General features: G+C 40.2%; 1 protein-coding gene across 3 annotated transcripts in view; it reads right to left on the bottom strand.

Moving 5' to 3' along the window:
* The window catches only part of NAV2 (neuron navigator 2), a gene marked incomplete at its 5' end in the record, with an annotated part of 391,595 nt that overhangs the window by 143,183 nt on the left and 224,785 nt on the right, over positions 1-23,627 (bottom strand). For all 3 annotated transcript variants that reach the window (XM_084263024.1, XM_084263022.1, XM_084263023.1), the window contains 2 exons: positions 3,633-3,685; positions 10,459-10,576. In XM_084263024.1, coding sequence (XP_084119150.1) covers positions 3,633-3,685; positions 10,459-10,576 — 171 coding nt within the window. The remainder of the gene's footprint in view (positions 1-3,632; positions 3,686-10,458; positions 10,577-23,627) is intronic.

Raw genomic sequence — 23,627 nt, 5'->3', positions numbered from 1 at the left:
TGCTGCTACTTCTTCTACCCCTTGTGTTTCAACTGTTGGCCATGTCTGCCAGCACATCCCTTTTCTGGCAAACATCTCTCTTCTTTGTCTTGAAGCCTACATTTAAAAAATAAGCTTTCTCCCTCTCTCTCCTTGCTGTGCTATGCAAAATGGATATATTAATATACGAGATAGCAAAGCGCTCAGCTGCTGTGCTGTGCTACAGCCTTGCTGTGAACCTGCTTTCAAAAACTGTGAGCATTTTACATGGTGTATTTCCTCACAGATGCAACACAGCCCGTACAGAGCAAGCTTTCTACAGCCTCCCATTACAGGCTTGATCGCTGCAGGTAACCATGCACTCACGTACTCTATTTTTTTGTTTCCTTTCTCATTTTACAGTTATAAGTGATAGGGACCCTTTTACAATAGGTAATGTTTAGCACTCAGAGGTACTCACATCAGTTAGTATGATCAACACTAGCTAGAAGGGACTAGACAGAACCTCCCATACAGCCCAGGTGCTGCAGGATGCCAAATATGGAGCACTAATGTCATCCCCAGGAAGAGAGACATGTTTTTCTATAACCAAACAATATTAGCAGAGATAGTCCTCACATTTATTGACCTCAGTCTTTTTTTTCCAGAAGTGTGTAGGAGAGGAAGCCAGTCTTGTTTGACCCTTCTTTGCCCTGTTCTCAAGAACCATGCCAAGATTTTCTTATGCTTCATTATAAAAACCTAAATGCAGTTGTGGTGACAGTCTCAAAAATCTTCGTGGTCCTAGAGCCTACGCTCTGTATGACTACCTCCTCTATTAACCATGAGATATTGTGCATGCCAGCTGGAATTCATCACCACAATTACAGGCTTTGGAGCAATATCTACATTTCAAAAATATAGAGGTTTGAAAAAAAAAACAACCCCAAAAATGCAACCCTGAAACAGTTCTGATGCAGATGACAAGATATAGAATAGTCTATCATAGATTATAAAGAAGCCAGCCAACTGTTATCTGGAGCAAAGGAAGACAAGGATACTCCCCCACAGTAGAGAAACCCAGACAAGATGACTAGGGGGATAACTTCTCACCTAGATGTTTTTTCATGGACTTAGTGGGGGTCCTTGTCATGTCATCTCTGGCATTGGTGTGAGGTTGATAAGCACTGATGGTCCCAAATGGTTCTGCAGTACTAAACTGAATTTGACAAGGCTTATTAGCACTGGCTTTGAGCCTGACAGAGCCAAGCTGTCTCTAATGCTCAATTTGGGCAAATTTGTATGATGCTGTCCAACACTGTAGCAACGGGAATAGCAATGCAAAAAGACCTGATCTGGCTCTGTGTTGAGCTCTGCAAGGTTTGGCGGGCTTTACTGGCTCAGGAGAGTGCCACATGGAAGCAAATGTTCCTGCTTTCACACCCACTTTAGTCACCCTGGAACACACAGATTTGCTGTGGTAGTGATACATCTGGCTGGATGAGCTGGTCCTTCACAGTTCTCATGGTATCCGGCATCTTCGAATAAGGTAACTGCCCACAGGGGGAAAGATGATAGTAGAAGGCTTCCATCTAAGCTCTGCTGTATTTCTATTTAATGAGCAAAATTTTCATTCATGATGCTTTAAAAAAAAAAAAAATCTTTTTTTCCAAATCTACTCATCTGTGGTGCCCACCTTAAAGACACTACAAAATGTAGATACGGGCACCTCTAACTGAAAGATTAGTTCAAAAAAATAAGACTAGACATCACCTGATTGACTGTTTGAAATGAGTGGGCAGCCACGTCTCTGCCATCTCTCTGAACCAGAAGTATCAGACACAAAGACCAGTTCCCCCACTCTGGAGGATGCTGGTAAGATATATTAAGAGGTAAATCCATTGCAAGGCAAAGGATGAAGCCTGCATTATCTGAACAAATACTGTAACACAGGCATTTCTTTCCCAGAATGCAGGACACCTGCATTAAGGGTTGTCCCCTTAAACACAGCAAGCAATTGTGTGAACACCACCTCTACAAAGATATTTATGTTCTTGCCCTGGTATACTTACTGTAAGATGATAAAAAGTTCTGCAAGCATGCACGCTTAAAAAAAGCAAGCCATAAGCATAATCCTTGTTCTTCTCACGTGGAGAAAACTGCTGGAGATGCCTTGCTTTGACTGATGCACTACATCTCATAAGACAAGAGCATGGTCCCACTCAAGGCCATCCTCTTGAATGAGCAACTGGAATAACATCAGAGGAGGTAGTGCAGAGCAAATGCTTCTTTCCAGTGCTCTTCCCAAGTCCTGACATACCAGATGCCCTCTGCATGCCTGTGGTTATAACCAGATCTGACTTTAAGGAACCTACAGTCCGCATCTGACTATCCAACAGAACGACACTGTTCCTTCATTGAGAATAATGACACAAAGGCTTTGAGCTACAATGCCCTGATAGACTCCAGTCCTGAATGAAATTTGGTCCTTATGATACACTTGTGGAATATCAAATTATAGCAATTGCCAAAATTTCCTCAATTATTTATACTCTAGACAGCTGCTGTGGCTACAGCAAGAATAGCAACCAACCTCTTCAAAGCACTAAAAAGCAGGAATGATAAATCTTTTGGATGGCTTGCTTTTTATAAGCACTGGCTCCGAGGGTTTAAACAAGATTGATAACCTCCAAGAAACAGCAAAAAATCAAAACAGAATAACAGGACACAGCGTGGTTTCTGACTTAAGATGGCAAACTCATCAAATCTTTACACTTTTGTTTACCTACATGAGTGGTTGTGCTCAAGCTGCAGTTGAGGAGGGAGGGGCAGCGGGGAACAGAGTCCTATCAATGAAAAACTTTAAAATAGCATCACACACAGGATAGTCATGTATCCCAAAGTGAGGACTTCCAATGCAAAGGGGAGATCTTAGAATTCATACTGTACAATGTTTTGGGTTTTTGTTCTCAGGCTACAGCAGGAAATAATCTTCTTTAAAATACAATAATTGTTACACATTCCTCTCCTAAGATGCATTTTAAGAATCAGTTTCTTATTTGCATTCTCTGCCTATACTTGTAGCTTCACCAATACTCAGACATACTTGTGAGGTATGAAATGCTTTCACTACACTAACCCTTGGTTCTTTAGCTTTAAATATTAAGATATGGAACAACTTCTTTTACAAATTAAAACTTATCAGTCAAAGCTAACTTGCATGCATAAAACATCTTGAAGTTTGGAATTTAATTTTTTTCATATAGTGCTCACTTGATTTTGCTTATTTATTTTGTTTCTTTTAAAAGAATATAGGAAATCTTAACTTTAAAAATAAATATCTAATTTGGATTTTTCAATACTACTGTCTATATATAGGACTAAAATTTATTTTTCATACATTTCTCTGTAACTATGTGATATTTCAGATATATAAAAAGCCACCAATGTAAAAATAATATTGATTGTAACTATGTGATAAATGATAAGGCTTAATTCAACTACTGTGGAGTACAACAGGGTGAAAATTGTAATATTGGTGTTTTTCAGATAATACCTTTGCTCTCACTACTGTGAAAAACTAATTTAAAAATGTTATTAAGTCTCAGACATTGAATTGACACACTCTGCTAACACTCAATCACATACAGACAACAGATCATTTCACTACTTACCATTTGAGACCTATTTTTTGGGCAGCCATTGATGTCTTCAATCTTTTCATTTGCTGAAAAACAAAAAAACAGCGAAGAGGAAATAAAGCAAAAAATTATACCAAGGCCTGTTATTCTGATTATTTCCAGTGCACTTGCTGTGAGCTAAATAAAAGGGTTTCAGACTGTAGTTGTCCTGTCAAAGTGAATGTGTGAAACACTGAGACCCATAAAAAAAAAAAAAAAAGCAACTGGAGTTTTCTAGTGGGTCATGCCTTCAGAGACAGCTGGGGGTAGAAAACAACTGGTCTGACATCTTGTACAGTGACAGGGAACTCCTTTAAATCAAAAAAGATTTAAACTCTGAAAAGGGAATTACCGCTGTGTGGAAAAGTGAACACCACGTATGTGTAGCTGTTTGCATGTCAATTAATTTGCTTGTAGTGTAAATATAGATTTTAAATCTAGATGGGAAATTTATGATCAATAACACTAATTTTTGAATATTTTTTTCAAAGCAGAAGTCACTGGGCTACTTTTGAAGCTTCCTGTCCACAGCTTACATGCAATGCAACTTGCAGAACAAGGTAAGTGTTTCAATCTTTCAACTCCCAAGTGACATAATTAAGTTACTGAGGTGGTTAAACATTTGCCTTTGAATCTTAGTTTGCTCAGTTTCACATTTCAGTCATGGACCCTGAAATGACGTGTGCTAGACTGGAGAACCAGTTATAATCAAAGTTTCATTTCCCACAGTTGTTTCCCTGTACTAAAAGTAGACATTCACATCCCATTAGAGGAATCAAACAGATTTGCCTCCCACCAATCCTTATATTAAAATCTGTATGTTCAACCAGTCCCATATTCTCAGGACATCGGTCAGAACCTGGTCTCTTGTTGTTGTTCTTCAGTCAGGACTATCAAACTGGGCATATTCCAAGAGCAGTGATAACAAAGTCAAATAGAGCAGTAATATAACTTCCCTCCTGCCCAGTAGTCCCCTTTTTACACATCCAGGTGTCACAGCACACCTTTATGCCACAGTAACACATTTAAGAATTTATGACAAGCTGCAGCTGAATCCACTGCACCATTCCCCAGAGCAGTCTATCAGGCTCTCCACACAGAACACACATTTCAGGAATGTGATCTCAGATTCATTTGCATAGCAACACAAAATTATTCCTTTAGATCTCATTTACAAATCCCGTGCATCCATCTTTCTTAATAGTATTGATCTTCAGTTTAGTATCATGCAATATCTTTATCAAAAGATAGTAAAATCTGATAGCTATTAAAATCTTAGTCCTGTAAATTTGCGCCATTCATAATTATTGCTTGAAAGGAGATTAATGAACTTCTGAATGAGATTTCTCTTGACTGGGACACAAACACAGAGATACCCCTAATAATCCCAGTTATTTTATTTATCTTCCTTAAAAAATAGTAGCTTTTATCGTAGTCCTCTAGAAATTCCAAAATGTTGCAGAACGTATTTAAAGCCAATGTCAGCAAGCCATAAAGTTTATTATCTGGCTCTTTTTAAGCCCTTGTATGCCAGCTATTTAGCCTCACCTACTTGAAACTGCCTTAAACTATCGGTGGCTTCTTTCCAAGATGCTGCTGCAATATTCCATTCAACTTTTTCTGTTTTCTGGGAGGTTTTTTTAGTATGCAAATGTAGAACTACAATATTTACTCAATGCTTCCATGCTTTGTGGGTCTTCCTACACATTTACAGGCTTGTAGTACAAGCTTGGTTTTAGAGCTGCATGCTAAAGGTTAACCCCACCAACCCTATTAGCTAACAAACACAATGTTTGTTAGTCTGGGAAAATTCATGGCCAATGAATATGTAAGTAGCCTTAAATTTTTCTTGTTAGGAGAAATTTGCATCCAACACATCCAACTATTTGGGATGTTACCTCTTTATCCTCTTTCCCTTTTTTACACTGTAATGAATCATATTACCATTCTTACCTAGAAATCATTCCTTTTCTCCTTGTGCCTCTCCATCAGCTTCCAAGATGTTATCAACTATCTTTGTGCTCTTTTAACTGATTGGTAGCTTCCTTATTTCATTCCTATCGGTTTCCTGCATTTTCTTGTTCTCTTATTTTTTTTTCTGTTCTGATTTGTTCTTTTTAAACAGTTGTTTCCCTCCCACTTGAGAACCTGCAGCTTTTTGTCCACTAGCTGATGATTTTTCATCATTTCTCAATTACTCACCACTACCTTTTACGATGTTGGCCTCCCTGCCTTGGGTGCTTTAGAATGCAAAGGACCAGAAATAGTTGGAGGGAATCAGAAAAGTAATAACCGAGTTCCTGCTCCAATTTTCCAGGTCCATCAGGGCCTATTTCTGCTTAGCCCTGGGCAATCACCTTGCCCTGCAGATGTTTATGCACTGCTTTTCCTAATCCATTCCCAACACACCGACGGAACTTGGCTACTTCACTCACTAGATCAATGTGCTGCTCACCTCTTCCCGCTGGTGCAAGTGCTATGAAAAGCAGGCGCAGTAGAGAGCAACCAGAAAACCTGGTGGTGGGGCAAACTGACAGGTGAGCTGAACCTTTAACTCATTGGACCCAGCAGGGCAAGGCCTCAGAGATTCAATGTAGACTGGGGAAATGCAGCAAAGTGGTCCATAGCCTATCTGGCACTTTGCAGGTATCTGCCTAAATCACCAGGTTTTAATGCTCCTGCTCCTTGGCCGTAAGCTGGACCCTCTCTTTGACCCTTCCAGGAGCCCCAAGTAACAGTGCTTGCAGCACCTATGAGGTAACTTGCTTTTCTCGTGGGGATGATCGAAAGAAAGAGATAACAATGAATGAGGTAACAATGTGGTGTGCCCACAGGCAGCGTGACTCTACAGCTCATCCCCGACACAAGTCACTGCATGCTAGGGGATGTTGGAAATGTGTCCAACACCACAGCTTTCTGGCAGATAAACAGGCAGCTCTCACAGATAATGTTTCCATCTGCCACAGAGATATACTGCATCATTTAGCATAAACTGGAAGTCACAAGCAATCACAAAAGCTTTAAATTCTATCTCAGCCTTCAGCAAGGTGTAAAATCACAATCACAGAAGTATGAAACCTGGGGGATTTTTCCCAAACTGATTGCATATCCTGCAGAGCCTACACACACACACACACACCCCCCTTTCCACCCCCCCTTACTGCAAATACAGAGAATTTGTTCTAATGCTTTAAGTGTTTGCAAACTTTTCCCATTTTTACACAGATTGAGAGGTGTAATACAAAGGAAACCAGCGATGCTCTGTAATAAAAGAAGCAATTTTCAAGTCCATTGGACTGTGAGCTGTGAGTGTCCCATTTATACAGGTACACATTCCTGGGGAAAAAGAATCTTCAGCAAATGACAGTTCAGTGAATGCACAAAAAATTGGAATCAGAACAAATAAAAAGGTTTTTTTCATAAGTGTTGTAGAGATCAATATTGGCTATATATGGACAGATAAACCATCCATTAAAAAAAAATAGTCCATGCACTTCTGCACTTCATAATAATGTACTAAGCCTTCTGTTAAAATCTCAGCAGCTGTTTTACATTATTCCATACTCTAGGCATACCCTTGGACATTAGAAAACTTTGTCTTGAATGTACAAAAGAATATAGTTCAATGTAAAGCCTACCATTTTGCAGGAATTGTGACCTGCAGCTTGTAACAGAAAGAAAAGACATCAGAAAAGTGAACCTTTAAGTAATGTCCCACTCATAATTTGACAGGAGTTATCTCTAGAGACCACACTAGGCTTCATCCGGAGACTCGGGTTTGAAATATAAACCTGTAACCCTCCCCTGCAAACGTCATAGTACAGTTTTCACATGAGCAGACAAAAGCTATACTGAGATAAGTCACAGGATGAAATTGAGCTGGAACAGTTATCTGGAGCGATCACAAAAGACTTTTTTTAAAAAGTCTTAATTTTAAATTTAATTTAGAGCAAAGATCTCTCCTGTTTAGGTCAATGCAATTGCTTTCAAATCAGAACACAAGTTTTTTTGAATACTGGGATATACCTGTAAAATTGGCTATCGTTCCATCCCCAAAGCAACTACACTAAACAATGTGTCCCTCACCTCCTACCACTGTGTACCATATGCCCAGCACAAGACTGATGTGCATGCTGCACTATGCATTGAAATGACTTTTATTTAACTGAGTATCTAACATTAAGGCAATGTCCACATTCATATTTAGTAAGCTTCTGTATCCGATCACACTATGTGTGTGAACAAGCAAAATATCCTAGGATATCAGTGGGAAAATTCCGGTCAGACCAGGTCAAAGTTTAATTTTAGCACTGGTACAAGGTCTTGAAAATTGGAGGTACTCACAGGAAACCAACTGACTGTTTGATATACTACCCATCTCAGAGCACGCACAGACCCAGCATATCTGCATTCATGAATTTAAATATAGCTACTAGGTTTATATGGCATTGCTAAGGCATATATTACTTACATATTCTTTTATAGACTCATAAATTTTGAGCTGAAATAAAGCAGAATGCTATAAATGCATTTTAATTGACTTGCAAACAGAAAAAAAAAAACCCTGTCATCATATAATGCTGCTATACTATCATCAGCAGTTTGGAAGTCTGAAGATTATGTCCTCTGAAGTCAAACACAGTGATGTTTGCTTTCATGTCATCTTAGCTTTCTTCCTTGTTTGGATGCTAAGGTAAAAGAACTACCTAGTTATTACTAATTTTGGAATCTCCTTTTTCTAAGTACTCAGCTATTTCCCTTGGGAGAGGTAAGGAGAGAGGATTGCAATCACTCTCTGCATAATCATTAACTCTATCGGAGTCATTAAAAAAAAAAAGCCACATTAATTCTTTTTCCAGTTTGAGATTTTAAGTAGTATTTCAAGATCAACACCTGTGATGTAAATTTTGGAGGGTGAACACACGGAAAACTGTATCACTAGGAATTAGACCTGAATCAATTGCAATTGCCTATGAATAACCTCCAGGCACTCCAGGCACATGACAAAAAGCAGGAAGGATCAGCTTTTATACACAACACATCGTAACATAACAAAGAAAAACCTCTCCTGCACTGCATACAGCTTTCCTAGGATGCAGTCCTGTTTGTTAGGGGGAAAAGGGGTTGTATTTTGCAGGAGACAGTTAAAGCTGCTTCTAGGCGTGAAAGTTCTCACCATCTTTGTGACAATGAGAGGCAGCGTGCCCGAGGCCAGACACGTCAGATGCAAATGACTTTTCACTGTTCATGTATATTTAAATATGAACTTTGTTTAACACGGAAAACATCCTCTGAAAATTAAATCCTTCCCCTTGCACTTTAACTTCTGAAAGGCTACAGGCTTAATCTTAAACTTTACCCAAAAGGCAGCTCTAAGAATGGCTAAAAAAAAAAAAAGAAAAAAAGCAAAGGTGAACCAAAGCAAAATACAGCATGCAATACTATTTCTGCATATTTTAGAGGCATTAATTTGAATTTCAGCAGAGTTTTCATAAATCGAGGCTCAAACAGCTACACATAGAAATACTCAGTGCGAGCAGGTTCACACTTTGATGGTGTTACTCTTGCACGTGTGTTCTCCCACAGGAGTTAGCTACAGCAGCGCTAACACAGGGTTGCTAGATATGCATGAAAAGAATATCTAGCTAACTAATTGTTCCTGGGTTTCCAAAAGTTTTCCCTTGTACAGGAAGTAGATACAGTCTGAAGTGTTGGCCATAGCGAATACCTATCCATATGCAATCAATTCACGTCCTGTTTTTATACACCTGCAGCTGTATGGAAGGTCTGTCAAATGCTGCTGAGATATAATCTTGCTCTCCAACACAGAGACAAAAACTGTTTTTTGCCGTATTGCAGCGCAGCCCATTGGATCGATGCCTCTCGATTTCATCCAGGAACAGGGCTTGCAGATTTGGACCTTAAATCACGGAACTAGCTCATTTACAGCATCTCAAACACACATAAATATGCATGCGCTGATATCTTGTCACTTTGCTGCTGTCATCTTAATTTGCATCTCAAATCTGCCAGTTTGCTTCTAACAATAGCTGTCCTAATTCCCATTAGCTGGTTTTCCCATTCCATCCATCTCCACTGGCCCATGCGTGTGTTTTGTGTCATCCCAAGTAGCAGATGGATGAGCCAGTGAAGGAACTAACGAAGGATCCAGGCCCAAGGGAAGCAAGAAAACATTTAGCTTTACACAGGAATAATGGAGAAAATTTTTCAGAACCATCACTATCTAAAAAGATTAGTGCAAACTGAGGGAACTAAAGGCTTTGTAGAACTGAGCCTATATTGGAGATTTGTCCTAATGATAAATTATTTTCCTCATTTGAAAACCCATGATGAAAGATTTCTTTTTTCTGCCACAAAAATTATACCCCTTCCATCTCCTTTCCTAGCTGCATATATGGATTTTCCAAATCTGACCGAAGTTGGGAGGTTCAATGCAGCAGGCCAGGATCACTGGGAAATATGTTTAGACCGATCCCCAAAAAGGTAACAGAAACAGAGACAGTGAAATCTAACAGCATCCTAGCAGAAAAAAACCTTGCCTTCATCAGCCGCTTTTTTTTTAGTGTTCAACTGTGTGGAGCGATATTGCTGTGTCAGGAGATCCTATCAGCAATATCAAGTATTTTTCCACCATGCTTGAAGACTAGGCTTTATGAAATTAATTAGCTAAATCTCCAAAGTAAAATTATCTAGATAATTCCATGCAGTTATATGGATTCCCCCCCACTTAGTGTTTATATAGAAGATAAAGACTGAATTTCTGAGAGATACCTGGTACAAAAAAGAGAAAGTGACTCACCTACAACCTGGATTATTTCAGCTAACAAGACTCCATCAGTCACATCTTGCTGTAGATCTTTTATCAATCTCTTGTGACCAGATTTTGCTAGATAGTGATTAGCCCAATCCGTATAAATCTGTTAAGAGAAATGGAAACAAAAAAAAATTGTTAATCATAACATCTAACTTAAAAATAAGAGTTCTTTGTCTCAGTATCTGAGAGGCTGATTTAAGATCACTGCTTTTTTGAAATAAGTCAACAACATTAAAATTCAAGGCACAGTGCAGATCAAATAGTCACTTTACTATACTATGGCTTTTACTATTCAGAAATCTGACATAAAAGCTCACAGAAGATGATTGTAAACTCCTGAACATGTTACAGCTTGAATAGATCCTCTGCCAGTAAACCAAATGCTTTACGGCAGTCGCAAGTATGCAGAAGGTATTTTAATTTCCATCCAACTATTTTTTTGCATTTTCCCTTTGACATTTCTTCTTTATGTCTATTACTGAGAAATTTTAGATTCTTTTCAAAGAACCACTTCTTGTAGATATTACCCAGAGAGTAATTTCATTTTAAGAAGACTCCTTGGCTGTATTACCCAGCAAGCCTTTAAAGGTCTTAAAAAAATCTACCAGTTCTAATGAATTCCATCTCACAGGTTAAATAGGCATATTAGTTTTAATCTCTCATGCAAACTTCTAACTGTGGGGATTTATTTTAAAACATAATATCTGAAAACTGAACAAATGTAACAGTCAAAAACTCTCTTTAATTTGCATTAGGTACTGCTCCACATGCTAGCACAACTTATCTAAGATCACCTGAAAGCTTACAAAATCTTTTCATGACAGACTGTCAATCCCCACCTCCAAACACAACACACGTACCCCCCCGCATATCACTGTATATCAATATAGATCCTTTAAATTACTAATTAATATTGCTGACTATAACCATAGCTACTAATTTCAGAAGCAACATCAGCATCGCATTGAAAATGCAAGGCTTATGTCCTTCTCCTTCATGGGAGTCAGAAGACAACTGCCACATGGGATGGAGAACCTGGAAATAATAAAAGGACCATAATTTCACGTTCCTCTTGAATTTGCTGATCTAATGTTACTATGATAAAATAAAGAACAGATATTTTGACTAGAGTTATTTTGGTTATAAAGTCTTCATTTGTAATTTTTTTAAACCCCATAAAATACTACTGGTAGCAGCAAAGAACAAATCACTCAAAATCTGAAACATATGTCCCTATTTTCCATCACTTATCCACTGCTTTCATCTTCAGAGCAGCAGGATGTGCATTTTCTACAGCACCAGTGTCAGAGGCTTGAACAGAAAAACATGCTGGAACACATCTTAAAAAAAAAAAAATCCAGCTCAGAGCTGAAAAACATCTCAATGAAAAGCATCTCAATGAACTAAATGTTGTGATTTTCCTAGATGATCAAAAAAAGGGAAGAAACCCCCCACAAAGCAGACCTTGTGTTCTCTAGCTCCTTTTACATGAAAACATTTTCCATAACAGGAAAATATTTTTAAAGATCCAATGACTTCAAGGGACTAGGATTGACCACCTATTTTTCTACCACACAGTTCCAACTTGTTGATCTGCAAGTAAAGACGTATGGGGAAACAGGGTGAAAACTACTTGAGTTGTAAGCACAAGAGTCCACACACATGATACTACTACTGAGATTTAGCTGACACACGATTTATCAGAGTAATTTACTTTAAACGGGAAGGCTGTGATAAATGTCCTAGTTTATCACAGAAGAACTTTCAGTAAAAATGAGATTGTATTTTGATGCATCAGTTCCAGCCCAGATCATTTCCACAATGTAGATCATCATGCAGCCAAACAAATGTTTGAACAAGCCCTAGAGTTAAGGCAAGGCAGGAATAGAGAGGAAACATGGAGCAGATCCCTCTTGGCAGAGCTTAAAATTACAGCATAGGCAAGAGCTTGGGAGCTACTTAGGACTAATTTTTAAGTTCAGACAGCTATGAGAATTCATGACTGGTACCACTGGGAGCTATATCATAGCTGCTTCCCAACAGTCTAATTCCTCCTGCATCCAGGAACACTAGACCTTACATTCATACCCTGTAAACGAACAAACTGCAGCAAAGAAACCCCCAACTCCCGTAACAAATCCTCCTGGTGAAGACTACTTAAAGCCCACCCAAATAACCACTGCCTCATTCACTGTCTGCAATAACGTATACAAAAACTCCCTCTGTTGGTAAAATATTCCTGTAATCCCTACCTGGCGTGCTGAAGCCAATGTGTGTGTCTGGTATTCAAATCACAAGCAGAGCTTTTGTGCTTCTTGCAAAATGTTCCATTAAATGCATCAATAATGCATACCAGCATGGAGAAAATATTTGATGCAGGGGTATTTAAGGGTGCGGAATATTATTTCATTCAAATGGTTGATCAGTAAAGCCTTTTGCAGGAAAACACAGATATAATAAATCTGTGCTTCTCTTACAGTATCTTGCTGTGCAAAACGTCCAGCACACAACTAGACAAAGTCATAATGCGTTGGGTGAGCAATTGGCTGAAGGGTCAGGCCCAGAGGGTGATAGCGAATGGGGTAACATCGGACTGGCCACCTGTCCCTAGTGGGGTTCCCCAGGGCTCCATTTTAGGTCCAGTTCTTTTTAACATTCTCATAAATGACCTGGACACAGGAAAAGAGGGTGTCTTAAGCAAATTTTCAGATGACACCAAATTGGGAGGTGCTGTTGACTCCAATAAGGGTGGAGAAGCCTTGCAGGGAGACCCGGACAGATTAGAGAGCTGGGCAATCAGCAACAGCTTGAAGTTTAACAAGGGCATGTGCCAGATTCTGCACCTGGGAAGGGGCAACCTTGGCTACACATACAGACTGGGGGATCAGATGCTGGAGGCCAGCCATGCTGAGAGGAATTTGGGGGTCTTTGTTTACAGCAAGTTAAACATGAGCCAGCAGTGTGCCCAAACAGGCAGGAGGGCCAGTCATGTTCTGGGGTGCATCAGGCATGGTGTTGCCAGATGGTCCAGGGCAAGGATTGTCTCTCTCTATGCTGCACTGGTACAGCCTCACCTTAAGTATTGTGAGCAGTTTTGGATGCCACAGTACAAGAGGGACACAAAAATATTGGAGAGTGTCCAGAGGAGGGGAACGAGGATGGTGAAGGGTCTGGAGGGGAAGTCTTAAGAGGAGAGGCTGAAGTCTCTTGGTTTGTTCAGCCTGGAGAAAAGGAGGCTGAGGGGAGACTTCATTGCAGTCTATGGCTTCCTGATGAGGGGGAGCGAAGGGGCAGGTGCCGATCTCCTCTCTTTGGCAACCAGTGATAGAACCCAAGGAAATTGTCTGAAGCTGTGACAGGGGAGATTCAGGTTGGATCTTACGAAGAGGTTCTTTGCTGAGAGAGGGTGGTTGGGCACTGAAACAGGCTCCCCAGGGAAGTGGTCACAGCACAGAACTTGACTGAGTTCAAGAAGTGTCTGGAAGATGCACTTAGCCACATGCTCTGACTTGTCTGGTCTTGTGTGGAGCCAGGACTTGGACATGATGATCCTCGTGGGTCCCTTCCAACTCAAGAGATTCTATGATTCTATACTGCACAATTTTGCAATATGTCCAACACGCCCAACACGTAATTTTTTTTACTGTTTATTTGTAAACTGCCTGAATTATATAAGGTCTGAAACATTCTTCTGGCTGCGGTATCACCCAAGCATATTGTAGTAGCTCTTCATGGTCACTGCTCATTTTTATGGCATATATTAAGCTAATTATGGAAACTTTCCAGGATGTTTTCAAAACCTGTTTGTTGCAAGTCTTTGTAATGTATTACACAAATACGATTCCTAATGTTTCTTTTCCTTTTCCATACAAACAAGTGAAAAAAAAAGTGTACAATGGTTGCTATTTCTAGACACATGAAAAGTGTTTGAAAGCACACAGTGTTTTCATATACTCAAAACCAGGCAAATAATTGGGAAAACAATATTAAAAGAACTAGGAAAAGGAAAACACTGCTGAGAAACTTTCCATTCATCTATGCCTACTTCTGCACGTCAAATTTAAGTGTTCCCCAGGTATTTTCAGCAAACAGGTTACAAAGTCACTTGTTTGAATAGTCACATGAAAACAACGTGAATGGTCACCTAATTAAGAAGTACAAAATCACTTTTCAGTGATTTTACACAGTATGAAAAATCATTGGAGGCAGCTTCATTATTTAAGTTAACAAAATCAAGCAAACAAGGCGATTTGGGCATTATCACCCTACACAGGTCTTTGTGCCTGAGATCAGTCAGTTTAATGTTTAACTGGCCTAAGTTCTGGCTTTTGTTAAAGGTGGACTCAGCTGCTTGCTAGTTTTATTTAGGTTTTTTTTTATCTGTAGTCTATGATTTTAGGAATCAAATTATCTGGGAATAAATTAAAAACAAAGTTGGAAGATTTTTTTCTTCTCTTCCCACTCTTCCCATCCCCCAATCCATCAGCTGTGAATTACAGGAGTTAGAGGTAAATATTGATTTTGGAAATATTCAGTACACTGAGTCACAGCTAAAACACTATTGAGCAAAGTAGCACCATTTGGAGAGGAAATCCCCAAATTCTAAAGCTTTTAAACGTCTGTAAAGAAAAGGCCTGATGATAAGCAAGTCTTCAATCAGTAAAAACACTGCATTTTAGAATTTAGTGGGGTTTCTCCCCACTCCCCTTTCCTCAGTCTTATACCTGCCTGTTCAGAGCAGGTGTCAGAAGAGAGGCATTTGAAGGGTAGATGGATCTTGCTTCTCCAGCTCAGACTCCTGCACTTTCTTGTCCCTTTGAGACCCCAGTAACATTTCTAACCCTACTAAGCAACCAGGTCTATCACACCCAAAGCACACCTCAAACCACCCACAACCCATTTCAATATCTAATTCACAGAAAAGGTGTTTTTTGCAGAACGGGCTGTTTCTTTGAGACCACACATCTACCACCAAGCACTTGGGAAGGGCTGGGGAACATACTGACCCGTAAAAAGTAAAAACCCTGAAGGTTCTATCCACTTGAAAGGAATTCATACAGTCTTTTTAACCTTGGAAAGAATCAACCAAATGTCAAATAAAATCTATTTTGCCTAACTAGCAATAGCAGTCTGAAGCTGGCATCTCAAACCACCATGTTCCTCCATCCAGACATCACTTTGGAGGCAGTAGGCTGATTCCTGGGCACTCTACCATTCTGATGGGCAGGTTCTTCTCAATCTGCTATGAGTTAGGGCCAAACATAGTATCTGTAGGACTATATTCCTCTGTTCCCACAGTCAGTCCAGCCTAGGACACAGAGCATGGATTAAGTCATGAGAGCAATGAATCCTGGAAGACCTTTTAGAGATCATGAAGGAGACCCAGTATATCCATGGAGCTGCAATTAGGTTTAGGTGCCAGATATTATTCATGTACTCCAAGATCTCCTTTAAATGGAATTTGGTCCCAAATGGAAACACAAGAACCTCTCAATGGCTTTTGCCTCTGCATTAGTATTCTGAGATACACTCATTATGAAAAGAAAAGGCTTCACACAAAACTATTTAAAAAGCATTTCCCTCTTCTGTGCAAGTAAATAGAAAATTTGCCTGAACCTCTTCCTTGTTATTCATTTCCACAAAAAAAAAAACAAACCAAAACCACCCATCAAATTATAATAGAGGTCCAAGTATATTTTCAAACCTTTCTTTCCCTCCCTTACTATGCCAGCTCGTAACTAATCAGACTGATTGTTTTCTTCCAATAATTATTGTGAATCAGGCTCTAGTGAATTTAACAGCTGAAGAGTATCTCTTTGACATCATGTAGCATAATTAGAGCTGAGCAAGGTTTTTTTTCTGTGATTGAATAGCAGGGTTAGTCACTCTGATGAAGTCCATCAGAACACCCATTAATAATGCAATGCCTGTGTTTCTGCTAACCAAACAACACTAGAGTTCACTGGGAAAAAAACCCACCCAGAAACCTAAAAACAGACACAATGCATTGAGATGATCCAAACAGGAATGCCTGCAGTTCTTACAACACTACACGGCAGGGGCGGGGAGGCAAAAGAAAGCCCCTCAGATGCTCCTTATGCTCTTTACTACTCAATGTAACAGGGATTACACAAGCACAGTCATGAAATCACTGATTTTCACCGGTAACATTAATTGCAGTGTCATGCAGATCCATGCTACACTCCAACACGATGATTGTATTAATGGATACCACACCGCAAAGATCACAGAAGTAGACAGCTAAAGCCAAAGGCTGAGCTGAAAACCTCAGAAGCACCTCTGGCTCCAAGAGAGCACCCTGGCAATAACAGCTGTTTTGAAAGTGCACAGAGATTATGGCCCTGACAATAACTGCTGATATTTTGCTGAGTTACCAGCAAAAGGATAGCTCAGCAGCAAATGACTTTACAAAACAAACAAACCAAAAAAAAAAAAAAAAAAACCAAAAAAAAAACAAATTAACAGCATTTGTCACAGACAAATCAGAGATTTCCTATACATTGTGGCCTTTCTTGCCCCCAACCACTTCCTAAATCCTGTAGGAAGTCTGTATCTGTATATCTGCCCCATGACACAAATCCCAGTAAAAGGACAGTACTACTTCTTCTAGAAAAGTAAAGCTTTGTCTTGCTTTCCAAACGACTGTTTGGGGTTTTCTTCCCCAATATAAATTTTCACAAGACCAAAAAAAGAGGCTTCAAAAGCAGGGCACAGAGTAACACGTGCCCGTATTTCTCCACATTAAATAAAAAGTATTCATTAGCCTTCGAGGAAAGAGAATTCTTTAAGAATACAGATAAAGATGTGTAGAGAGTAGAATGCAAAGGAAAAATACACTGTCCTTAGGGATGCTCATGAGTCCCCAGGGATGCCCAGTCCGGATGGAGAAGAATCATGGAATGGTTTGGGTTGGAAGGGACCTTCAAGATTCTCAACTTCCAACCCTCATGCCACGGGCAGGGACACCTCTCACTAGAGAAGGGGCATGGGGGTAGGCAGTGAATGGTTAAGCCTGCACAGACACATCAGTCTTAGGCTGCATCTGTCTCTTCTCTGCTCAGAGATACTGGAAGCACCCTGAAAGTGAGGACAGGAGGCTTGGGGAATTGTTTACTCCATCCTAACCAGACCCTTGGCACCAGTACTAGAAAAAAAAAGGGAAGTAACCACTAGAAACTCAAAGTCAAAGGTGATGATGGGCTGGTGAGAAGGTAAAATGACCTTTCTGAAAGGAACCCATACATTTGCAAAGCCCTAAAAATAGTTGTCAAAATAATTAGCTACAAATTAGCATCTACTATGCTGCCAGTAAAATGCCATCAATTATCTTAAGTGCTGGAACTTACTAATTATCATCAGCTAATGGGAATGCAGCTGTAACCAACTGAGGCTCTGGTTCCCACTTCTCTGGGGAGACCGAGGTAACTATGCTTTTTTATTATTAATTAAGTGCAACTAAGTGATTTATTCTACTCACATGTGCGAGTGTTTGTTGGAACAGCTTTAAATTATTAGTCAGTTGGTGGGAGGTATTCCGCTGAATATTGCATTTTACGGGACACTTAGGTACATTAACTACCCCTTGGAAGTTACAGAAATGGGTAATTTAAACGAACACCACCGGGACTATTTATTTCTTTCTCTTTAAAGCCTTATTCCCGACTGGGGAGAGCTATTCTGCTGCATATGACTGCTATTCAAAAGCAATGGGCTGACTCACAGCACGCAGAGCACAGAGCCAAGCATGCACGCAAATCTCCGCATGCTTGCAAGCCGTTCCAGTAATAGAGCCTCGGATCATCTGCACTTCAGGGCAGGCACTGCTGCCTCCGAATTTGTGTACAGCAAATCTTTGTGGGTGCGAAACAAGTAACACATTTTAAATTGCCTAGTCGGCACCTTTCTTACACTTACCCTACTGAATATTGCACCGTGTTTCACGTTAAAGAGAAGAAAAAGATATTTTCATTATTCCTGCCCCATTGTACAGTTCCTGAACTCGATTACTGACGGAGACGCTGCCTATACAGAGGAATAAATGCTTCATACCAAAGCAACATTTCCCTACGCACCAGCTAGAAGGTGAAGCGAGGCCAGCAACTGTGTCGGCATCCGGCAAGCTCTGCTCTCCCTGCTCCCATTATACATGTTTGCCATGTACAAATCCCCTTCAAGCTGGAACCACACACTAAGCCAAGCAGGTGGCCACTCTCTTATTCCCCCTTCCAAAACATTTTAAGTCCTGAATAGAACTGAGATTACATTCACATCTGCACCAATGTCTTTGCATATCCAAAAGCAATATAGAGTTTAGTTTGCTGAGCTGACCAACAGAAATCATTCCAAGTCACATTTGACCACAATGAACCAAAAGATTTGCTCTCACAACCAACAAAATATACTCAACCTCAGAGGACAAGAGAAGCAAATGTAGCATTTTTTTCCAGCATTTTCTAAAGTCACCTAAAGCACACTGCAGAATTATTTTCAAATATCACAGTTCTCATAAATGAAACAAACCCAGCTACATCTACTATCACACACAAATAGCAACAGAAACAGGCTTATCTGAAAAGGTGACACATATCTACTCCGAAGAGAAACCACATAAAAATCTTAAGAAGCTGCAAACTGCAGAAGAAAGGCGGGAAAAAAAATAAATTAAAAAATTCACTTTTGAGGCTGAAGTTAGTTACTGTTCAACAGCACCACTGCCATTACCAAGGAGCCAAGAGCTGCTTACTGTTTTATAATGGTCACAGGAAAATTTACTTCTCCCACGAGCCGGGACTTGAAAGTTGGTACTACTTATTGGCATATTTAATGTGAACATATACTGCTCGAGTCCAGCTCGCTCTGCCTTCTCAAGGGATCTACAGTTCAATGGTGATATATACGCTGGCATGCAAAGCTTGGACAGTTAATTTTAGCTGAAGTCACACATGCTCAGTACTCAGATTTCTTGCACTGTCACATTTTACACCACCCACCCCTCACGCAGCTCTTCCCCTACACCCCTCCAGCTCCCTTCTCTACTAGTGGCTCTAACACAGAATTTCAACATTTGACATCACTATCCCTGTGTTTCACATACACGCTCTTAAATAATGAAGTTTTTTAGAGCAAGCATGAAGTTTGGCAGGTCTTTTGTTTTAGATGTAAGCATTAAAAATTGTTGTGGGTTTTGTTTAAGTTTTTACTGTTTTGGTTTTTTTACACAGATGACTTTCTCTCCACTCTACTGACAACCCCCTTCATCTAAATGTTCCCAGTGTCTATGGAAACCTCTGAAAGGGAATTCAAAAGTTTGCATACCAGAAAAATCCAGATATATCCTTTTTTAAAAAAAATATCAATCAAACATCTGGAGGCTGTAGCTATCACAAGCACAAGCTGAAAAGCACAAGGCTGAATTAGACCACAAGTGGACACCTGCACAACCTGCCTATTTTCCTGGCACAGACAGCAAGGGCTGCCTGCCCTCTGGCAGGACCCTACTGAGTGCAAGGCACCCCAAATCCCACTGTTTGACCACACTGCTGGCATTCCTTAAAAATACAGGGAACTGGCCCTTATAAGCTGCTTTCCTTGAACTTTTTATATTAAAAAAAACAATGTTTCCAATGTTGACAAGGTGAGAAGCAATGACCACTTCACCTCCCCTCTTGCCAAACTGAGGGATAGATGCCTGACGTTTTAACTGTTTATTTTTCAAAAGGCACACTTCTGCCAGAGTAAAATCTATAGGGGTCTTTTAACTGCTCCGTGAAAAGTAAACACTTTGGTAGCCACACTGTCTCCACATCAGCTCTCCCGTCCTGCAAAGCCCCCTCACTGCCAGCCAAGGTGTGTGTTTGTTTTGGGGAGGTGGGGGACGAATGAGGCTTTGATGGAGTTTGAAGAGAACATAAAGTACTGTGACTACCCAAGACATGAAGTAGCTGCTTTACCTGCACCGCTCTAAGTGCTGCCCCTTCGATCTGCCCTGGAACACTCAACCAAGCTACAAGCAATGACTCTGCTAATGTAAAGATAGGCACCTGGCTGAGCGAGAGAAGGAAGGAGGTTTGTATGTATTCCCCTTCAAAACTCCTGCCCACTGAGGCAGGTTGAGAGACCTACCTAACTTGAGGCAGATCCAGTCTTAAATAGTTTTCAGGTATGAGCATCCAAACCTACAATATTCAACGTGGTCAGTTCCCAAAACTCAACATAATTATGGCATGCTTGGCCTGTGATGGCAAGTAAGTCGTCGTCTTAACTTCTCTTGAAGCGGGTCCAGAGGAGGGCCACGAGATTATACAGAAGGCTGGAGCTCTACAAAAACAGGCTGAGAGAGTTGGGTTTGTTCAGCCTGGAGACGAGAAGGCTTTGGGGAGATCTCACAGCAGCCTTCCAGTACCTGTAAGGACCTAGAGGAAAGCTGGGGAAGAACTGTTTGCATGTAGCGCTAGGACAAGGGGCAACGGCTTTAAGCTGGAGCAGAGGAACTTTAGCTTAGACATTAGAAAGAAGTGGAGAGACACTGGCACAGGTTGCCCAGAGAGGTGGTGGAGGCATCATCCCTGGAGACATGCAAGGTCAGGCTTGATGAAGAAACCTGATCTGCTTAAAGGTGTCCCTGCTTACTGTAGGGGGGTCGGACTAGATGGCCTTTAAAGATCCCTTCCCACCCAACACATTCTGTGATTCTATGAAACCTTTCTAATGAAGACAGACTCATTTTCTCTATTTGAAAAAGGTGACACAGACTGTTCCAAACAGCTGCTATAATTTCATTGCTATTTTTCACCTATGGTCACCAATCTGTGTGCCTTCAGTATTGTCTCCTCTGGCCAGACGGCCACAGGCAGGATCAAAATAGGCAAACAATCACTGCTGTATTGAACTCTGAAAAAGAAAGGGTGAGGAAACCACTCCAAGAGATAGTAAGAATCTGAAGAGGGCTGGAAATTAAACCTGACTTGCCACGTAGCATCTTAGGCACAAATTAATTTCTTTATACCATTTGTTTTCTTGATTGCTTAGAGGATTAATTCACCAAAACAACATTCAAAATTGTGAAGCAACTCCAAATGAAAGTGAAATTGGTCACAAAAGCACATGACACTGAACCATTTCAACTCAGGAATGTGTAGGGATCAAAGGTATCTAATCCAAACAGCAAGGCCGGAAACATTAAAAAGGCTTTTCTTCAAATTTAACAAAAGCAATTTGCTGTGTGGATTAGGGAATTACAAAAATTGGCCTTTGTCTCACCCAGAAGACCAAATCCTAGCCAAGGACATGACAGCATTCTCTTTTGCATTGGCCTAGTGCTTTATTGAAGAAGGGGAAAAAAAAAGTGTCTTCAGGGGCTGCGTAGGTTTGGGTCCAGATCAACACTGAAGTCACCAACAACTGTCCTCCACTCCTGTAAACAGGATGTCTAATGCCACTCAAAAAACAAGGAGTCATCTGTGCTGCCTTTCTCACTCCGTAAAATGTAATTTAGTTGGGTGTCAAAGATTTTTCACAAGAGGCAAAGCTGCAGTAGTTGGCAAGTGCCCTTTAACACTGGGAAGGACAAAAAGCAAGATGTAACTAAGACATGGATGAAAAGTCGGTTCAAGGGAGTTACCGACAACCTATTCATTGCAGCATCTGCCTAGCAAGATGAATGCAAAATCTGGAGATGGAAGGAACAAAAGGCAGAAGAAACAAGACCCAAACTTGAGGAAGCACTTGACCACACACTTGCTTCAAGCGATCCTCAAGTCTCAATTACTTAGCACACATTCTGAACAGGAAGTTGGTTGTTACAAAATTACACATTAATTCCATTGTTTCTAAAAATCTTTGATGGTAAGAGTGAGAAGGGGCCAAGTATCTTTCTAAAAAGTTCTTGTATAATCTACCCATGCTGCTATTTCTAACGCTGCTTGTGCTCTTGTGTCAGAAGTAGGACAGTTGGCTAGACAAATCTTGGTAGGTGTGACCTACTTTTGAAAGACCTATTTTTATTGCAAGTTGCATTTTTAAGAAAGTGAAAAATACTTTGTGACAGCTGAACATTAATTTGTGTGGCAAAGCCTTGATCCCAGAGACACACAAAAAGACCCTCTGAAGGGTTCAGCATCCCAGTTACAGCCAGATCATCAGAACTGCTCAACTTCCACGTAACTCATCAAAACAGACAAATTTTCACTTTTTAAAAACATGAAAAAGCTCTGGATTTCCAGCACTTTAAAATGTGATTTTCATTTTCTGATTAGGAAGAGGGGAAAAAGAAACATTTATGTGTGTCTATTTGCATCAGCAGACAGATGGGGATGCAGAGCCCACACAGGTGCCCTAAATGTTTTGCTAATGAAACCTTGCATTTGAAAATACTAACAACCGTTTCTCCATAGGTGGCAGCATTTCTGTTTTTGTTATGCCATTTACTATATTGCTACACACACTAGAAATCAGGCTACAGCAAAAAAACTTTCTGCATACCCAGGGATAACCAGTGTTTTGCCATATATTACACAAAAGAATAAGGTGGTCTTCAAAAATCGTTCCTGCTGAGCGGTCACCAAACCATACAAGTTGGTTGAGGGTGTTTTTTTTTAAAAAAAAGTGCTGAATTAATTTGCACAAACATAACCAACCTAATCTGATCATCTTGCAGTTGACCATCTGTTTCACAGATACGAATCTAACTGAATCTTCTACTGACTGATAACTTTCTAAATTAAATTGCCAACGATGACTCTGCTTTCAGCTTGATGACTCTGCTTTCAGCTTAGTTCCTCCTGCTTCCATTTAAAGGGTTTGGAGTGTTTTCCAAATAATTACCTATATGTCAATTATATAGTTAGAAGACAATTGGTAGGGGTTAAAGCTGCACATTTGGCACCAGATCAAACTCGACCATGCAGAGAAGGGCAGTGTCTCCATCTATGATGCAGACTAAGGGAACATAAATACTAAAGTACTGAGGTTATACTTAGTTCCTTCCCCTTTCTCCACTATGTTCTGTGTCACAGAACCAGAGACCTTTACAGTCCAATGTATTTGTACATCTATGAAGACTTTAAGAAATACCCCTCCTAATGGGAAGCAAGTTACCTCTAAGCAACTAGAGTTTATGGCTAAATAAATGGATG

Source organism: Gallinula chloropus, assembly GCF_964237585.1.
Source record: "Gallinula chloropus genome assembly, chromosome: 4".
Classification (NCBI taxonomy): Eukaryota; Metazoa; Chordata; class Aves; order Gruiformes; family Rallidae; genus Gallinula; species Gallinula chloropus.
This window is presented reverse-complemented; position numbering and strand designations above follow the sequence as displayed.